This window comes from Haliaeetus albicilla, chromosome 6 (assembly GCF_947461875.1).
Source record: "Haliaeetus albicilla chromosome 6, bHalAlb1.1, whole genome shotgun sequence".
Taxonomy (NCBI): Eukaryota; Metazoa; Chordata; class Aves; order Accipitriformes; family Accipitridae; genus Haliaeetus; species Haliaeetus albicilla.
In genome coordinates this window covers 39,986,269-40,004,827 of record NC_091488.1, presented here as the reverse complement: position 1 = coordinate 40,004,827, position 18,559 = coordinate 39,986,269, and the positions used below count along the sequence as shown (strand labels likewise).

The window sequence follows — 18,559 nt, the reverse complement described above, 5'->3', positions numbered from 1 at the left end:
AAATACAAATCTGAGAGTGCCTAAAAGATATTACTAAATGACATTTCCAGTGACTGTATTGGTGATGATAATACAGAATCACAACTGTGGTGTTTAATAATTAGTGTGTGGTACCTCTTGTTTCCTATGCTGTGCTTTCCTTTTTAACAATGCCCTGGGAGGTAGTATAAATACCTTAACTTTTAAGTGGGGTCTGATTTTTAAGAACATATGAAGCTCAACATCTGTTTTTGGTATTGGTAAATACTTATTTTATTTGCCATTTGTCTTAAGTTTTATATGCCTTTAAAGTGCCAGCTGTATTTTGAAGACATTCTTACGGTTGTTTCAAGTGAAATTTTGAATGCTACAAATGGAAAGAGATTATTCTCCTGTGAATAAACTGTGTTAAAGACGGTGCCCTCAGGCTGATTTTTGCAAGGTCAGTGCTCTCTGTGTGTGTGTGTGTGTGTGCATGCGTGCCCAGCCCCATTATTAATGGTGTGTAAAGTACACACAGCGTTGTCAGATACCGTATCGAGTTTCAGAACAAACTTTGGTGCTTAGCAGAGCAAACAGTGCTGAAAATTTTTGAACCTAGGTAGGCTGAGCTGTACTGCGGGTGGAGATCTCACTCCAGGCTGAGTAAAAGTAAAACTGATGTAGTTTTTGTAAGTAAGATCAAGAGCAGCATACTCCTGATTTTAATTTTTCATAGTTTTTTAATCTTGCCTGTCTTATTGGGGACTTTCAGGGGAATGCTAAAATAAAAGATGCTTAACTAAAAGGATGGCCTGTGACGAAAGACTTTTGATAGAATGTGAAAGGCGCTGATTGTGATACTTTGCTCATGTTTTGTTTTCTCTTTCTCTTTGTGCAGTAAAAATGAGATGCTGGGGAGCGGGGAGCCGCTTAGCCAGCGGCTTCAGGGAGTCTAAGGGAGAGGTAGAAAACGATTACCTGGCACAAGTAGGTATTCAGTGCATTCATTTTAGTATTGACAGTTTAGGATTTTTCCAGCTTGGAGGAAATGCCTGTCTTTGAGGTGAGACTGGGGGAGCCACACCATGGGTTATCATTTACTCCCTGCAGTGGAGCCACTTGAATAGTGATGTTGATCAGTGACAAATATGTTGCCACTTTCACATGAGGTTTTTGCTGCAGGTGGAAAAATGGGGAGGGGTGGGAAAAGCTGTTTCCAAATCACAGGGAGAGCCAGGCATGTGGTGTGCATCTCCCAGCCTGGGCAGCCAGCTCTGGCTCTTTAGGGGAGCACAAACCCTTAACAGTGCCACCCCACGATGTCCCATTTCTTGCCTTCCTGCGCGCTGCCCCGTGCCTCGTTAAGCTGCAGTCCCATGTTGGCTTGCGCTGAGCAGGTGCCCGTTCCTGTGGGCTGCCTGCGGGAGCCCCTTGCTCTGTGCATTGCCCCCAGCCCCAGCCACACTCTCCCACTAAATGCGACGCCAGGACAGTGCGTTCCCCCCAGTGGCATAGGGCAGGTTTTGCCAGTAGAGGGGAGCTAAAGAAAAGGGAATCTCATTTTTTTTCACATCAGGCTGTCAGTGGTTTCAGAGAGTCCTTGTGGTCTGATACATGAATTCAGCAGGTTGATTGTTCCTTCTAACAGTTCTGCTGAATGAAGACAGGATTTTTTTTTTAAAGATATTTAATAAGATATTTTTTTCAAATCAGTACAAAAATTTTAAATACAAAATTATTTGCTTTTGACATATCTCATATATTCCGGGAGCATACTGAAGTTACCAATGCCTGGTAAACTGTCCGTCTGTTCCTGCCACCATTCCATAAAATTTCTGAGATAAAGCACCACATTATACCACTGGAGTCCTTAGTCAATGTTAGACTGCATTAAACTCTGCATTTAAATAATGGTAATGCCAGTTAAATCCAATCTTAGTTCTGCATGAAAAATCTAGTTCATTTTTGAATCAAAAGCAGTAGCATTAGCTAAAGACATTGAAGAAGTGATGAGTATTTAACTCTTTCAACTAGCGTAACAGTGTGTGATGTGCAGCACTGTACAGGGAACCACAGCAAAGTACACTGCCCTTTGGAAACAAATACTTTTGAGGTGAGATTAGCACCATTGATGAACAGACAGCTCTTTCCGAGAAGTTGCCTTCCTCACGTACAGAAAGAATCGAGGCCTGCAGGTTCTCCTTGACAATAGGTAACATATAAATAAGGATTGGAAATCAGCTTCTATATAAAACGAAGTTCTCAGATAAATGTGCATGATCAGTATTGCTGATAAAGTTACCAGTTGATCTCAAACAACAAATTAGTTAATTAGCAGAGAGCGCTACTTCTGCTTTGCCTAGTCATTGAAGAGTAAACTGATTTAACTTCTGCTGAGTGGCAGACTAGGTGTCTCTTCTGACAAGCCAAACAGATGCAGGTTCTTAGCATGAGCACAGACATCCCAGCAAATTTATACCACCCTGCTGTATTGCCACGTGTTGGCCAAAATGTCTCAATCACGTGGCACAAAGCAAATGGGGAACCCTTCATTTTTATCTCTGATCTACCTCATCTACTTCAGCCGTGCAAATGCAGATGGAGGCTTTTCGAGTGCTGTGGCATTTGGAGGTGAACCCAGCACCTGCTGGAGTCAGGGGCGGTGTTCTGGGTCTAATGACTGCTGGAGAAGGCTCGTGGGGAATTGTTACACCATCAGTATTCCTTTTCCATCATAAATAAATTGTTCAGCAAAAAACCACACCTGCAGGGATATTTTGTGTGTGGGGAAGGGAAATAAAGGTCTCCAGCTAAGAGAACCTTTGCTTGTCAGGCAAACCTGCTGTCAAAAAAAAAAACCACCCCAAAACCCCACCCAAACAAATAAAAAGCCACTCAAGTTTTTCCATGTAGTTTGAGACTGACCTACTCTGGTTTAAGTTACTGGTTTTCATTTCAACTATGATCAATGCAACAGTCAAATATGCAACAGGAGTGAGTGACGTACGCTGATTTGAACCTTAGTACTGAATTACGGTGAATGAAATGAAGTAAGCATGGCATCACAGAAATATATAATGTACAGCTCCTATGTCCCCCTCAGGTGCAAAACAACTGTTTATGAACCTGATACACATCTCTAGATATGTTCACCACACTTTTTTTTTTTATAACTAGCTGTGCATAATGTTAAACTTCAGGTTTTTTTGGTTTTTTTGTACAAGATGGTCCAAAACGGTCATAAAATGCATCTTTCATGGTATAAGAGTTTGAAGCAGAGAAGAAAGGTTTTGATTTTTGTGTGTATGTTTGTGTGCGTCTGGTTTTTGTTTTACATGGGATACAATAAATATCCTGAAAAAGACGAATGAACGTACTGCCCGGCATAGAGTCCTGCCGCCTGCTCAGATGGCATTTGAACGTAAACCTTGTCTCCGTGCGTCAGCTGGACAACAGCGCTGCCCGAAGCCTGGTCCAGGAAGCCCTTCTTGTACTCGTCGTAGGTGTACATCAGCGGCTCGTTGTTCTTGAACAACGCCACCCAGACGCTGGCCCCTTTACAGTGGACGTGGTAGGCAAAGTAGTAGACGCCGGGGATCTCGCAGGTGAAGATCCCTGTCTGGGGGTTGTAGTTTTGCCGGCCGTTGTAGAGGAGCTTGTCGAACTTCACGGGCACCCCAACCCGGGGGAAGGGGGTGAGGAGCTCCGCCGTGAACGCGGGCATCTCGTAGACGGCGCCGCCAGCCTTGCCTTTCTTGCCCATGTAGCCGTAGGGGGGCTTGATGCCGTCTATCCCCGGCCCCACCTCGGGCAGGTACTGTCCCACGGCTGGCGGAGTGGGTGGGATGATGACTGGGGGACCTGGGGGCCCGGGGGGGCCGGGTGGTCCCTGGAGTCCTGGCTGGCCAGGGGGACCAAGCGCCCCGGGCTTCCCCGGGGGTCCTTGCAGCCCCGCGGCGCCGGGTTTGCCCACGCCAGGGAAGCCGGGGGGTCCAGGCAGGCCAGGCTCCCCCTTGGCCCCTGGCAGTCCTGGGGGGCCGATGGGACCGCTGGGTCCCGCGATGCCCGGGATGCCCGAGGGGCCCTGAAGCCCCTGGGCACCGGGGAGCCCCGGCTCGCCCTTTGGCCCCACAAGCCCTGGGACACCTGGCAGCCCCGGCAAGCCTTTGTGCCCAGCTTCCCCCTTGGGCCCTGTGGGGCCCGGCAGCCCTCGCAGCCCAGGGGCCCCCACTTCCCCAGGAAAGCCTGGCTTTCCTGGGAACCCCTGCAGGCCGGGTTCACCCTTGGGGCCAACGGGTCCTGGTGGCCCCACAGCGCCCACTTCTCCTTTGGGTCCCGGGAAGCCGGCGGCTCCCGGGGGGCCCATGATGCCGGGCAGTCCTGGCTGGCCGGGCTCCCCCGGCGGCCCCCCCATGCCAGGCGGCCCCGCGTGCCCCTTCTCCCCCTTGGGCCCCAGGGGGCCGGGCAGACCACCCACGCCACGCTCACCTTTGGGCCCAGGGAAGCCTGGCTTGCCCACCCCGGGGAGGCCAGGGGGCCCCGGCAGGCCTGGCAGGCCTTGCTCCCCTTTGCCACCCGGGAAGCCCGGCTGGCCAGGGAGGCCATCCTGGCCAGGTTTGCCAACGCCGGGCAGGCCGGGAGGGCCTTGGATCCCGGGGGCCCCCGGGGGCCCCTGCAGCCCCAGCTCTCCAGGGGGTCCGGGTTTGCCCAGGGGTCCCTGCGGGCCAGGGAAGCCAACCATGCCCGGCTTGCCGACCCCCGGCAGCCCCACAGGGCCTGGGGGGCCAGGCAGCCCAGGTGGACCCTTCAGCCCCGGCAAACCCGGGATCCCGACGCCTTTCTCCCCTTTTGGTCCTGGGATCCCAGGGGCTCCCGGGGGTCCCTTCAGCCCAGGCTCGCCCTTTGGCCCCGGTTGTCCCTGCAGCCCCGGAGCACCCGCTTTCCCTATGCCGGGAAGGCCATGAGGCCCCGGCGGTCCTTGCGGCCCGGGTATCCCCATGGGCCCAATATCCCCCTTCGGCCCCATCTCCCCTCTTGGCCCTGGGGGCCCCATGACCCCCGGTTTCCCTGGCATCCCTGGCAAGCCCGGCTTCCCGATTCCTGGATATCCTTGTGGGCCCGGTTTTCCTTTGGCTCCTGGGACGCCGTGACCCGGTAATCCTGGTGGCCCCGGCGGCCCTCTTGGTCCAGGCTCACCGGGGGGACCTTGCTCACCCCTAAGACTCCGCACAGGTATTTCTGGGTTGGGAAAAGAAGAAAAAAAGAAAAGGGGAGGGGGAGAGACAAAAGGTGATTGCAGTCGCATCCTTTGAGAAACACAAAGGTAGTTTTGAATTGAATGTGCTTGCTACGATGTCTCTTAGTTTTGTGGCAGGTGGGGAGGCAGAGCTGGCCAGTTACAGGTTGGTGTTTGGAACAAAAAGGATGTTCCTACTGTTTCACATACTCCAAATTTGCATGCATGTTTCTGTTTCCATAAAATAATTATTTTGCATCATATTTGCTTATTTTCTGCCATGCAAAAGCCATTTGCCCTTTACTAGTGTTTTCCACCTATACAATCTTAAGCAGCAAAGTCTGCCTTTTGTCCCATATTGCTGTTGACTAACCTACTTTTAAGAGTTTTCGCAGGACACTGCTCAGTGCAGTGCTTGAGCAGCTGCTCAGTGCTCTCATGCTGTAGGAGGAGGTCTGGCATAAAAGTGCTTTTGCTGGAGGGGCTTACACTAGCAAGATCAATTAAAAAAGATTGTGTCAGTAAGAAGTTTGTATGTAGGTATGACTGCATTTTCACCAAGACTGTGGTTCCCACTACAATATTACTGGAAACCTACAGCCTTACCCAGCGTTGCTAAGCTCCCACAGGTTTTCGGTGCAGCCATGTCTAGTTAGAGCTCTTCTAAACACTTCACAAAATATTTTTATTGTCCAAACCCACACTTTTGTGTATGTGATCACTTAGCATTGCAGGTCAGGGTGAGGGAGTTGCTGCGTGGGAGTGGTTGTGCTGGGGTTGGTTGCCTTTCAAGCTGCAGGCTTTTTGTCTTAGGTGAAAAGTCTGCTTCTCTCTGGCTCTAAAATGGATAAAGAAATGAGAGGTTTGGGGGAAGGGGAGAGATGAGGTTTCAGGGCAAGAGAATTAACTGTTCTTTGGGAGGCAGAAACCCTCCCTCTCTGCACATGTTGTGTTTTATGCACGTAGAAAACCTCCTTTGCTCACGAGATGGGTTGATTTTACAACAACCAGTCGTGCTGGTTCAGACATTCCAAAAATAGGCCCTGAAATCTTCCATTTTCCTCTGAAGCCAGCGGATGCTGTGGTTACGCTGAACCCGCAATAAGAGGAAGAAGAGTTAACCAGCTTGTCTGAAGTCGCACAGATGCTCACTGTCCTCACAAGGGTCTTATGACACTGGGTGTTCCTGGTTGTAGTTTGTATTTTGGAGACATTTTGTTGTTTTTGTAAACATCTTAATATTGTCCAGACTTCCTTTACTGAATACTGAAAGTGCTTGTACGTGCAGACTCACGCAGTAATGCCCTGCACCTTCAATGCCTCCATTATGCCCATAAATAACCTACAGAAAGAGGACTGCAGAGTCAGAAGAGCAATTGTATGTTTTTATCTGCAAACCTCTAAATCACAGGGTCTGGACAAATTCAGAGAGAACTGTGATATTCCTCTAAATTCAGATCTTGGGGCTCTTAGCTCTTATTTCGTGTCCCTTCGCTGCAGTGAGAGTAGGAGCACCTCCAGGCAGGACCCTGGCCTATCCACCTGGGCCGTGATTTGAAACCCCATCAGAGGGTTTTCTGCAGGCAGATGGGATTACAAGGTTTTTCCTAGCCTTCAGCAAGCACCCAAACAAACGGAGCCACCCAGGAGCCTGGAGGATGACTGTGGCCTTGCTCTGGTGACCCTGAGCTGCCCCACAGATCACGTGAGCCCATTTGTCCACCGGTGGCCAGGTACCAACCTGGCCAGTCCTTGGGGCACATGGGTGCCATGCCCAGCCTGCAGCAGCCTGCTCCCCATCTTCAGTGTCCCCCCTCCCAGGCCAATGGTGCTGTGGGGCATCAGGCAGGACCGTGCAGGGGCGGCGAGGGACCTGCCAAGCCTACCTTTCTCTTTCTTGGGAGCCATGTCTTTGCCGAGCAGAGGCATCTGCGGGACCTCCTTCATGTACTGAGGCAGATGGGGGTACTCTTTCCCGTACTGCATGTGGGGCACCTCCTTGCCCATGTGCTGCATCGGGATGCCTTCTTTGCCCAGTGGCATGTGAGGTACTTGTTGTCCAAGGGGTTGGTACTGGGGCACCTGGGGTGGCAGCTGCTTGATCCCATAGTAGACGCCACCTTGAGCAGACCTCACCAGCTCTAGGTAAACAGTGACAGCCACTGCCAACAGCTGGACAGGAAAGAGCAGCACGGCCATCACCTGCGAAAAACACAACAAACCCCACAGTTGGCAGAAAATGTTTTTTTGTGTTGTGCATTTCCCATTAGGGCTGACCTGCTCTCATTTTCTGTGGCAATCTGGACCTAAACCTCCGCAGACTGGCTCTGGTTTGTGTGTTGGCCTGGAGGACATCCTGCAGCAGGCCTGCACCTGGTTTATTGGAGGCTCTTGCTCAAATAGCACTATTATAGCAAAAGTCCTTATATGCATTTAGTTTTCTACTACCCTGCACACACCAGGCGGTGCCCTCTGTGGTTTCTCCATATGGGGACCCACTCCTTCCCATCCCCAAGCTGCCATGTGCCACTTTGTTGCTTATGTCAGTGCCATGACACAAGGTTTGGGGAGCTCTGCTGCAAGCTCTGGCACAGGGGGAGAGCAGGCAGGGGCCTGTGAGGATCTCTGAACAGCTTTCTGCCCAAGGAAGCTAAATTATCCACACCCCTTCTGCTATGCTTTCCATAGCAATGAAAGCTCAGTTTCTGCAGCTTAAATCTGTGCCTAGGATTGTACCCCATGGCTGCAGAGTCCAGCGGCTCTCTCTCTATTTCTATCGCAGCTCCTTGCCAGCTCTCCTCCTAAGCTGAGCTCTGATCCTCTCAGCCTTCACCCAGAAGAACTGGGCCATCTAGGGGCTGTCTGGGCCATCGCTGCCTCCGGGCAGGATCAGCTAACCCAAGCCTTTCTCCAGGGGTGTTCAACTATTTTCTAAAGGTCTCCCCCACTGCAGACCCTGTCACCTCCCCAGGCAGCCCATCCTAGCACCTCACCAGCCCTGCTAACACAACGGAACAGGGTTGTTTTTTCTTTTTCTTCCTTATCAAAATATAAGCTTGGGACTTCTCGTCCCATCTGCTGTTGGCTTTCCTTTCTGCAGTAGGAGCATTACTAGCAGGTGAGCAGCAAATCAGGAATCGGGAACTCCCTAAACAAGTGCAAATTTGGGGGCAGCCTGAGGTAACAAGGAGAGTCTCCACGTGTTCGACTGTTTTGCAGTTTGTCTCACAACCAAGCCCGGTAGGCAAGTCCTGCTCTTTTCAAATGCAGGTGGCAATTGCTAGGCCTGATGGCTGTCCCCTCCTCGTCCCTGCTTTTCCACCATGCAAAGATGCCTTGCATCCAACTGGGGCACCTGGAAAAGCCCCCACCACACACGCACCCTGGCAGAGCTTTGCCAAACTGCTCGTCAGGACTCGCTCCCAGCAGCTGCTGAGCCCAGGTGTGGTGAGGGTGGCCCGAGGAGGCAGCGAGGGCTTTGTGCCACCTACTTATTTTCTTGTCCTTCCCCCACAGCCTGGCTCGACATAGAGAACAAAAAAGCCCCTCAGTCCTTGGCAAAGGGGCTCAGCACCGTGCCCCCTGTGCCTTGGGAGGTATCTTTTGGAGGGAGAAGCTTTCCACCTTTTCCTGCTGTGGCTGTGGCTGTTCCCTGCCTGAGAAGAGCTGCTCGTGGGGCTGCAGCCGTGGCTCCCCTGCGCAGGGTGATTCTGCAGCATGTGGGAGGACCCCCCTCGCTTAGAGGGCAGCGCGACCCGACATGGGCTGGGACGTGTCCTCGCGGGGCCCTGCAGAGACTTGGCTTTGGGCAGGCGAGGCCACTGCCGAGAGCCAGAGGAAAGTGTGAGAGGTACGTGGGGTCGGAGGGAGGAAAGGTATTTATGGAGGAGAGGGCAGCAAGTGGCTGCGCTGGCCTCCTCTAATGCTGCATAGTGTACAGTAGGCTTCTAAAATGGGCCTGTAAATAATTTGGGAGGGTGGGACTTCGCAACACATCTGTGAGGGAGTCATGCCCAGTGGGCAGAGCGTGTGAGTGGGCTGCAGGGTGGCTGTGAAACTTGCTGAGCTCAGGGAGCGGGTCAATGGCACTGCAGGCATCGAACCCCGGAGTCACAACTTGCGTTTTCCCCACTCACTGCTATACCTCTCAGCTTGAGCAAAGGGTGCGCTGGTATGGACCATCCCCGAGAAATTGCTGCTCTCGCTGCTCTGTGCTGTGGTGGAGGTTATTGACCAGGTGGCAACATCGGGTAGCACTTAGTTCTTACGTTTTACTCCTGCTCAAAGTTCTCTACTCAGTCTGCGTTAGCAAAGCACCTGGAGAAATACTCACTGCTCTTTTAAAACATTTCTCCTTCATTTTGTTCTATGAGCTCTCAATGGAAATTAGTGTATCATCATTACTGATGGTGTAAATCTAAAATTGTGTAGTTGAAACAACCAGCAGAAGGTTAATATTTTCAATAATGCTCCTAAATAGACAAATTAACTAGAGAGAAGTTGGAACTGTGTTAACAGCAAACCAAACCATTTAAGAAAATGAAATATTAGTGAATAAACACTAGATGGAGCATATGTTGCACAGCTGAATTTCTACAGTCACTTTCTCTCCCAGGAATTTAAGGTCTTGGATGTAACCAGCTGCCATGTGGCAAAAAAAACCAGAGCCAAGATGTACAGGAGTTTGTAAGTGTAGCTAAAGCCCAGGCACAGTTGCTCATCCTTGTTCAGCAAAGCATTTCAGCAAATGCTTCATCTCCAGTGAGTTGAATGTGGCTTTTAGCCCATGGCTGGCAGCTTTGCTGTGAGCTAAAGGATTAGGGCCTTAGGACACGGTATTTCTGCTTTAAGCTTAATGGCACCGGACTGCGAGGACAGCCTGTGTGGGGTCAGTTACTGTGGCTCAGCTGGGATGTGGTAACTTACCTGCTGCAGCTTCATCTGGGCACATAGACCCCAAGCAGCCTTGGGGTTTCTTTTTTTTTTTTTTTTTTTTTTTTTTTTTTTTTGTTGTGGGGGGGGTATCCCCAGTCTTGTCTCTGTTGGCCCTTCTGTTCCTTTCTGTACCATAGCAAGTAACTGGCTGCAGCTTTGGCTCTCTGTAGCTGAGTAGGGTAACACCTGCCTCAGTTTGCAGGGAAATATCCCGGCTACTGGAAAACTTGCAATATTCTGTGCATCTCTCCCAAATGAAAAGCATTGCCTGTATGAAGAGGGAAATGCAGTGAAACCTTTTAAAAAAACATTAGAAGATACTGGATGATTAAGGACTGTTGTTGAAACCTACAAATATGAAGGGCGGGGTGGATTTTGAAGAATGAGGTTATTAAATTAACTTCTTGGCTACTTTGTTGTTCTGGTGGCCAGTTTTGGGGTTTTGTTTTTTTAAAGAGATGACCTCAGTGGAATAAGTGGAGAGGGAAATAGGTAAAATTCCTTTGGATGTGATTTTTCTCCTTGTTTTTATTACAAAACATGGGCTTTGTGTGCGAGTGGGAGCTATTTGAAATAATTGGAAAAAATTTCCTACGGGGAGACACCAGCCTGCCCGCAGCTCAGGGTGAACTCGACCTCCCGCTGCTTGTCCTGAGCTCCCTTGGCCCTGCTGAGCATCACGCGATGCACCTGCATTTGACAGTTGTGACCACACAGCACACAAGATGTTTTTGTGTGTGCGTGTGGAAATTTCGAGGGAGATCAGGCAAGACTTCTAGAGATAGGAAGGCTCCAGAAAATGAGGTGATCTCACTACATCTGTGTTTCTTTAGTGTTTTTTGACTCATCCTAACCAAAACAGTGTGGCCTGGAAATGACAAATTGCTTCTCATCTATTGATTTTGGCTGGGGCTGGTGCCTGTGACTAGCTGAGGTGGAAGGTGGGGGTTTTTTACTGAACAACCTCAGGCTAGATGGGACTTGGCCAATACCTTTGTGAGAGGAGGTCAGAGCCTCCCCGGCAGCCTCATGTGAGCTGTCTGGGTCTTGGGATCTGCTGCAGGTACTTGGGAAGCGGCCTGTGTTCAGCACCGGCCTTATGGCTCATCTCTCCCCCTGCTCCCAAGGGAAGGAGGGATCTGACAAAATTAGTCTTCAAGAGAAATGTGGTAGAGTTGTATGTGCGACTGCTGCTGCTCACTGCCTCCCGCCAGTGGGTCCAGCTGGATTATCACTATCAGATACCTATGTCACTATAAGGCAAGCCTGCCCTGAAGCATGAGGGATGCCTGGGACAGTTTTTCCGTGTTTCAGCTCACTGCCTGTCTCATCCTACTCACCTTCTCTAAAAAGTTATTTATGTACTGAGAGAGACAGAAGTTGAAGGTCCTTTTTTCTGCCCTGAAGTTTTTTTTTCTGAATGCCTGGGTGCACAGCTCTTGTTGTTTGAAGACCTTGCTAGGAAACCACCAGCATCTTTAAATGCCTGAAAGCTACTGAAAATCTTGCTCTCGTTTTTTGAAAGAAGCGTATAGATCCTAAATGTTGGACGGGTCCTCCAGAACTTGGGGACAGCAAAAGGAGACTTTCCCAGCAGTGACAGGACTTAAGGAAAATACCAGAGTGAGGAGGCAAAAAATCTGTGCTGAAGATGCAGCCAAAGTGTAAGACTTCCCACACCCTTCACTCAAATCCCAGCAATTTAAGGATCATCTCCAAACACATTCATGTAATGTGACCTGATATGCTTTCAAAGGTGTCTGTCAGTGGAGCAGTAAGCTGGCTTTGAAGTGGGATTTTCCTGGGTTTCTGTCAGAAAGCAATGGGAATGTGTCTACGTATTTATGGCAGGTAAATCAGTGCATGCGTGCACCTTTAGAGAAGCCAAAGGCTTGGAGAAAGCCGAGTTTTACCTTAAATGTTTGAATGGCTGAAGAAAGATGGAGGAGAAGCAACTGTGCCTTCATAGAGTGTGACGCATCATTTTGCACCAGTCTTTCAGATTAAGACACAATAAATGTTTTGCTTTACCTAGGGTGGGGCAAGCCACTCGAGGGCAAAGGAACATTATCCTAAACCACAGTGTTCAGCTGCTTGTGTGTGAACGTGTGTGGTTGGCTCTGTGGGTGAGAGAGATTCCCTGAAAAAACACATTTTTACAGGCAAAGCTCAAGTGAGAACATTTCTCAATAACCTCTTTGGTAGAGCTGTTCTCCTGAGAAAACTAGAAAGGACCTTCCTCTGGCTATTTGCATTTGTCAGTAGAAACTGAAGACAAAACAAAATGTACTAGCAGTCATAATTCTTAAATTGGTGTGAAGAAATAATGGCTGGTTTAGCCTAATTGTGTAAAGAATGTATGGAAAGAGTGATGCCTGTCCATGTGGGACTTGAAATCATAGGTGGTCTTGCAAAGGGTGGAAGCCAGACCTCAATTTTGTTGGTTCTTACAGGGAAGTGATCACTCTGCAACCAATTTGGGGGTTAACTGAAATTTACCCATGTCTCAGAACCTCTAACATACTCACCCAGAGACTAGCCCAATGGGTTTAATGTACCACGCATTGCTTTTGAACTGCTATATTTCCCAAAGAGGCATAAGGCATGAGTAGGTCTTGGTGACCTGAACTCTTATGCCCTGAGGTCCCTTCCACAGGGGCTGCCTAAAGCTGCAGGGACCCGTTCCTGCTGCTGTGGGATTGAAGTGGGATTTTCCTGGGTTTCTGTCAGAAAGCAATGGGAATGTGTCTACATATTTATGGCAGGTAAATCAGTGCATGCGTGCACCTTTAGAGAAGCCAAAGGCTTGGAGAAAGCCGAGTTTTACCTTAACTGTTTGAATGTCTGAAGGAAGATGGAGGAGAAGCAACTGTGCCTTCATAGCGGGGATGGACTTGCTAGCGCTCAGGTTTCCACGTCGAAAATGACTGCTGCAAAACTCTCAAAATAAAAATCCTGGTGACTCTGGAGATCTTTTTGCCTAGAAGATCCTACTAAAAAAATGTTTGATGCTGAAAAGATTAATTCTCTAGGATGTTTTTGACTCAATATCAAAAGTGGCTAGGAACGTGGCTACTTTTGGAATAACCCTGATACTTGGTAATACGATCAGTTATCTACAATGATGTATCCAGGTATAGCTCTGCTCTTGGGCACAGGGGGTTCCAATACCACGGGAACATTATAAACCTTGCTAAAGTCTCTCAGTCATATAGAGGCATGCAGGGACAGCATAATGCAATGGAAAAGGCAAATAATGTGTTACCATGTGTGTAAGTAGTAACACCGCTGTGTTGCAGAGAGCTGGTGGGTTAGATGCACAGTAGCCCTCCGTGGGGAGTTAGTTCCCTGGCTGTCCCCCAGCTTGTAGGCAGAGGTACGTGGCAGCTCATGCAGAATCAAAGAAGGGCTTGTAAGAGAAAGCTACAAAGTCTTCACAAGGCGATAACCATTTTTCTTCTGTTTTCATTTTTAGTGTTACTTTGGTAACATTCTGTACTGTTCCTGTTTTGTACAATATGGTTCCCTTAAATCGCCAGGTTATGCATGCAAGCGTATATGTTTTTGTTAAGGTTCGCACCACCTGAAAAGCATTAGATTAATCACTGGGCATATAATTTATTTTTGGCATTTGTAAACTAATTCTGTTAGCCAGCTATCTTTCTTCTAAGAAATTTTAGCACAAAATGAGAAGAGCAGCTATCAAGGCCTTAGTTCTGTAGTCACTCAGCACCAGTGGATAGTTGGGGTGAATTCAAGTGGGGGATGTCTTTAGATGTGAAAAGGCAAGCAAATGCTGATTGTTGTTCTCAGCAGGAGTGCTGTGGTGTGTAAGTGACTTGAGCAGTGATCTTCCCAGCACATTGTTGTTCATGGTTTTCAAAGACACTATTTCAAAAATTAATCTCAGCTAAAATTAGTCTCTGGATCATTAAACTCCTTTGAGGACTAACTTGTCAGTCAGTGAGTACTTTCTGACAGGATCTGAGGATACCCTGTACAGCCCAGAGACCGAATTTTAGTGGGAACTCATATTTTCAGGAGCAGGAAAAAACGACAACCTTCTGCTTGCCAAATAATTTTGTATTTACTCAGAGCTTAGGGTGCCATTTAATACACACTTCATTCACCACTTGAATATAAAGCACTCTTCTGCCTTTCTGTGCTAAACAAGGTTTTATGTAATTCAGACAGATGTTTTCAAATTTGCAATCAAACTAATTAAACTCAGTCTGGGGGGGTTTCTTTCTGAAAGTTCAGTCATACTCCACATAAAAACAGGGAGTGAAGGCAACCAAATGCAACTTGGCAGAGATTTCCTCTGAAAGCTAACCAGTTTCATAACACAAATTAAGACTAGCTACACTGATTTAATCTCATTTTCAGCAGTAAAGAGCAGGAGGACGGTAAGGGAGAGCGCAGCCCCTTTGCGAGGGCTCAGCCATGCTGTTGGCAGGAGACAGTTGCTCCATGCCCGACTTCAGCCCAAGCGGTTTTGGGGTCCCACATCACTTTACTTTTAAGGGTGCCTCCAGCTTCATTGAAGGTGATACCTGTTTCTTGAGTAGGCAAAGAGTTTACCTTGCTAAAGAGGGCCTGTGCATTCGGTAGGGAGGAAAGTGGGATTTATGGTAAATGTAATCCTGCCTTCTTGCCTCTTGTGACACTCTCCCACAGAGATTAAGTTGGGTTTTTTTTTTCCCCTCTCTCCTTTTCACTGTCCCCTCCAAGGAAACAAAGTAGTGTTGAGTGTCTGTGTTCAGTTTAGATTACCAAGAAACAGCTATTGTTTGGTACGTGAAAAATAAATTAAATCATATTTTGCTCAAGGTCTAACAACTGCGTCTGATTATCATGTGGTATTTACTAAATCTAAGACAGTCATAACAAGGATTGTCATAATAAACATTTTAAAATGCACACATGTATAAACCTGCTGATAATGAGGAATATTCGACATGTGGCAGATGTCTATTTCTATTTTTTTTTTTAATCAAAATGGTGCCTACAGTTGGTTCCTTAGAGAAGTGTGAAAAAACATCTAAATAAATGGCTTCATCTTAAAAACTGATAATCATCTATAAGCTATCTTTGGCTTCAGTGGTAATTATATGATCTTTTCTTGCAATGCCTGGGGAGATCTCTGTTTATCCATTTGTAAACCCATTTCCAAAGACAAAGCAACTGCCTCTGCTCCAATCTTTTTGCAATACATTCGTGCGTGTGCTCAGTCTGGATGGTCACCCAGCTCTCTGTATGAAAATGGCACCCTTGGACTTCCTCCATTTCTTACTTCCAAACAGTGTATATTTGCATGTGTGTCTGTATCTACATATATAGGAAAATAGTTGTCTGTGTGCAGGTATTTATGTGTGCATATATGTGAAAACACACATCCTGGGACTAGAAGCAGCCATGGTGAGAAGGAGAAATTAGGCCATGCAGGCATAATTATGTTGCCTTTAGTCTTCTCCCCATGCCTAGTCTGCTGCAAGCCTACCTATGTGAGTCTGGATAGGCATGTCCATCTCTCTCTTCAAATCTGGGCATGATTAAATTGGCATCTTCACAACCCCTAATTCCCAGGCACAGGGCTCTGCCGACTCAATGCAAACATGAAGCTCACAATTTACGATGGTATTCAGATGCCTGGTGCTAGTAATTGGTTTCCAGGGGAGTTAGTCTCTTGCGTGTCTTTGAGGATCTGGCCCAGAAGCTGTTTGCTGGAAAATGCCTGAAAGCTACTTGCAGTCAGATGGCAGGGAGCTGTGACAAGGATCAGCAAGCTGGGCATTGCTTTTCGGGTGACCACAGTCCCCGGGGATGCAGCTCTCTTGCGTGGTAGCCTGTACTTGTTTGCACGAATCAGTGTCTGACCTCGGGGTGGGGAGGAAGGACCAAAATGGGGGAATGTTTGCAGAAAAGCATGCGACTTTAATTACAGGATTAGAATTAATTATAGGTAGGATTTAGCAAATACCTGCCTTTGAATACATTTTCCTGTTCTCTGCCATACGGCATGTGCTTGAATCCTCTGCCTAAAGCTCTCTCTTCTGGGCAGTTTGCCTACAGTCTTGGTGGCAGGCAGCTTTGATGGAGACACTTAAGCGACTGCCACTAGCTCCCCGTTCAGCGACTGGCTGCGCGAGGCACGTAAACCCGGACCCGATAATGTGGAACACACAAAGTGATCAAAGCATAGAGCTGCCTCCCTGCTTATCGACACGTAATCGCCCTCCTGGCGCGGAGCCCGGGACTGGCAGCCGATGCATCCGAGTACAGACTGTTTGTTCAACGTGGGAACTGGACTGAGGGCTCCTTCTCTGAAGCGGTGGTGCTACCGGTCGCTGCAGAAGGAGCTCCCCGTGGGGCACAGGCACTGACACTGTCCAAGGAATTTGCCTTATCAGATGTAACGGGTTTGCTGTGCGCAGCCCGCTGGCAACAAGGTTGGTTTTCATGGAAGTGTTTTTATAGTCAACTGACCGTCTCCTGGGGGCATTGTTAGTTTGGGGATTGTTTTGGCAAAAATGCTTCACATCTACTGCCAGTCCCCTACCCCCAAATAAATGCAAAGACAAACAACCGGAGATGTGCTTCAGACTGAAGTGCTTGATCCAGTAGGCTGAACCTTGAGGTGTTGATAATGAACTATGGTGATTACTGGTTGCAAAACAGTGTGGACAGGGAACTACAGGCTTTCTTTGGAAACCTCCCTTCTCAGCTGTCACTCATCACTCTTGGGCTTAATTCTGCCCTGAGATAGGTTGTGCTGACTGCATGTAGTAGAAGCCTCCCAAACTTTCATGATACAATTGTTTGCGTGTTATTGTGGTACAATGGCTTGTAAAGTGTATCACAGCATTTTACTATTGGAATCCAAAGCAATGCCTCTAGCAGTGCTGCTGTGAATTATACTCACTGCTGAAAGTGTAAAAAGTTTCCATTTTGCTACCTCTTGGTTCAGCCAGCTACAGCTTTATGAACAAGCCACACACAAGCAACTGGCTCTAAATGACAAGTGAATAATCTGCACAGTTTAGTGTTAAGCTTGTTCATCAGTGAAATGCTCCATCTTACCACATGTATGGGAGCAGACAAAAGTGAGGGAAGAAGACTGTCTCTTTCTGTAGCAATTAATAAAATCAAATGTATCCTGAATCTTCACCCAAATACTCACAAGTGGCAGAGAGTCTTATTCTGAAGGATATCTACCAGTTTTACTGCTCAGAGAACTCTTAGTTCCTTGCTTGATTAATCAATATTGTAATAAAAGCAGAAAAAATAAAATGCATTCTTTGTGAAGGTGTGTTGAGTCCTAAGAGAGACACAAAAGATCAATTCGAGATATTTTAGTCTAATACGCTTAGTTTAGGGTCTTCTTTCAAGTGTCTGAGAAGAATGCTTAGAGGGGGAGCATTGTGTGAATTAGTAGATCTCAATACCTTTAGGAAAGCTTAGATATGCATGCAAAAATCCCGTTCATTAATATCTGCAAGACACAAATAGGTGCTAGAGTGTGTATTTTTCTTAAACACTTCCCAAGAAGTGGCAATAGAAAGGAAAATCCTGATTATAAAAGTGCTGTTGGTAATGATAATGACTGATTGTTACATATGTCGCAGGGAAGATAACCTATCTTTTTATTAGATTAAACATGTAAAGCAGTCGAGGTATCTGCAGATGTAATATTCTTGTAGGCTTGACTTTTGAGATTAGCTAAGCTATGCTTGGTGCCAAACCTGAGAAGACGAGGGAAAAGTGGCCAGAAACTGCTCTTGTGCTTCTCTTGATCTTGAGGCTGTAGCAAGTGCTGTTTCTATTGCTGGTGCTGCTTGAAGTCTGACATGCCTTTCATGGCCTGTGGGCCGCCTGCAGGCTCCCTGCTGTGGTGTGATGTCCTGCCACGCCACAGCCACTGTCATCTATCTTCATTTTGGGGGTAAAAAGGCTGCACTGTGCCCTGGGTGGATAGAGCCCAGCCGCAGCTTTGGGAAAGGCAGGTGTCTGTCTCCGTTCCTACTGAGGTCCGGCCAGTGCTCTGCAGTGGGGCATTTTGGGGGACGAGGGCTCCTGGCACCTCTTGGATACCTGAGGCAGGCAGGAGGACTGGCCCTTTGGAAAGGGTTAAGTTTTAGCCTCTTCATTATCAGTGATGAAGCAAGGACTTCTCAGGTTTAGAACTGTATTTCCCCTTCTCTTCCCTCCTCTTTTTAGCACTACACACATACTGATTAAGTGCTTTACAGTGATCTAGATGGGACCCATTAGCCCCTAACTAGGCATCAAGATCATGAAATCTCGTTAAGAAAGAGTCTAATTCTGAGTGCACTGGTTCTGGTTATAGAGAAAGTGTTTCATGTGCCCCTTCATAGTGATCATACTCTAGCCTTTGCAACCTGGACAGCATTTACTTTAACAGTCCTG

General features: G+C 47.9%; 1 protein-coding gene across 8 annotated transcripts in view; it reads right to left on the bottom strand.

Annotated features, from left to right (window-relative positions):
* Positions 1–1,629: 1,629 nt before the first annotated feature.
* COL8A1 (collagen type VIII alpha 1 chain) overlaps positions 1,630–18,559 on the bottom strand; it is a 94,171-nt gene continuing 77,241 nt past the window's right edge. For all 8 annotated transcript variants that reach the window (XM_069785695.1, XM_069785698.1, XM_069785700.1 and 5 more), the window contains 2 exons: positions 7,084–7,399; positions 1,630–5,199 (listed from right to left, as the gene is read on the bottom strand). In XM_069785695.1, the coding sequence (XP_069641796.1) occupies positions 3,293–5,199; positions 7,084–7,396 (2,220 nt within the window). In that variant the 5' untranslated portion in view covers positions 7,397–7,399 and the 3' untranslated portion in view covers positions 1,630–3,292. The remainder of the gene's footprint in view (positions 5,200–7,083; positions 7,400–18,559) is intronic.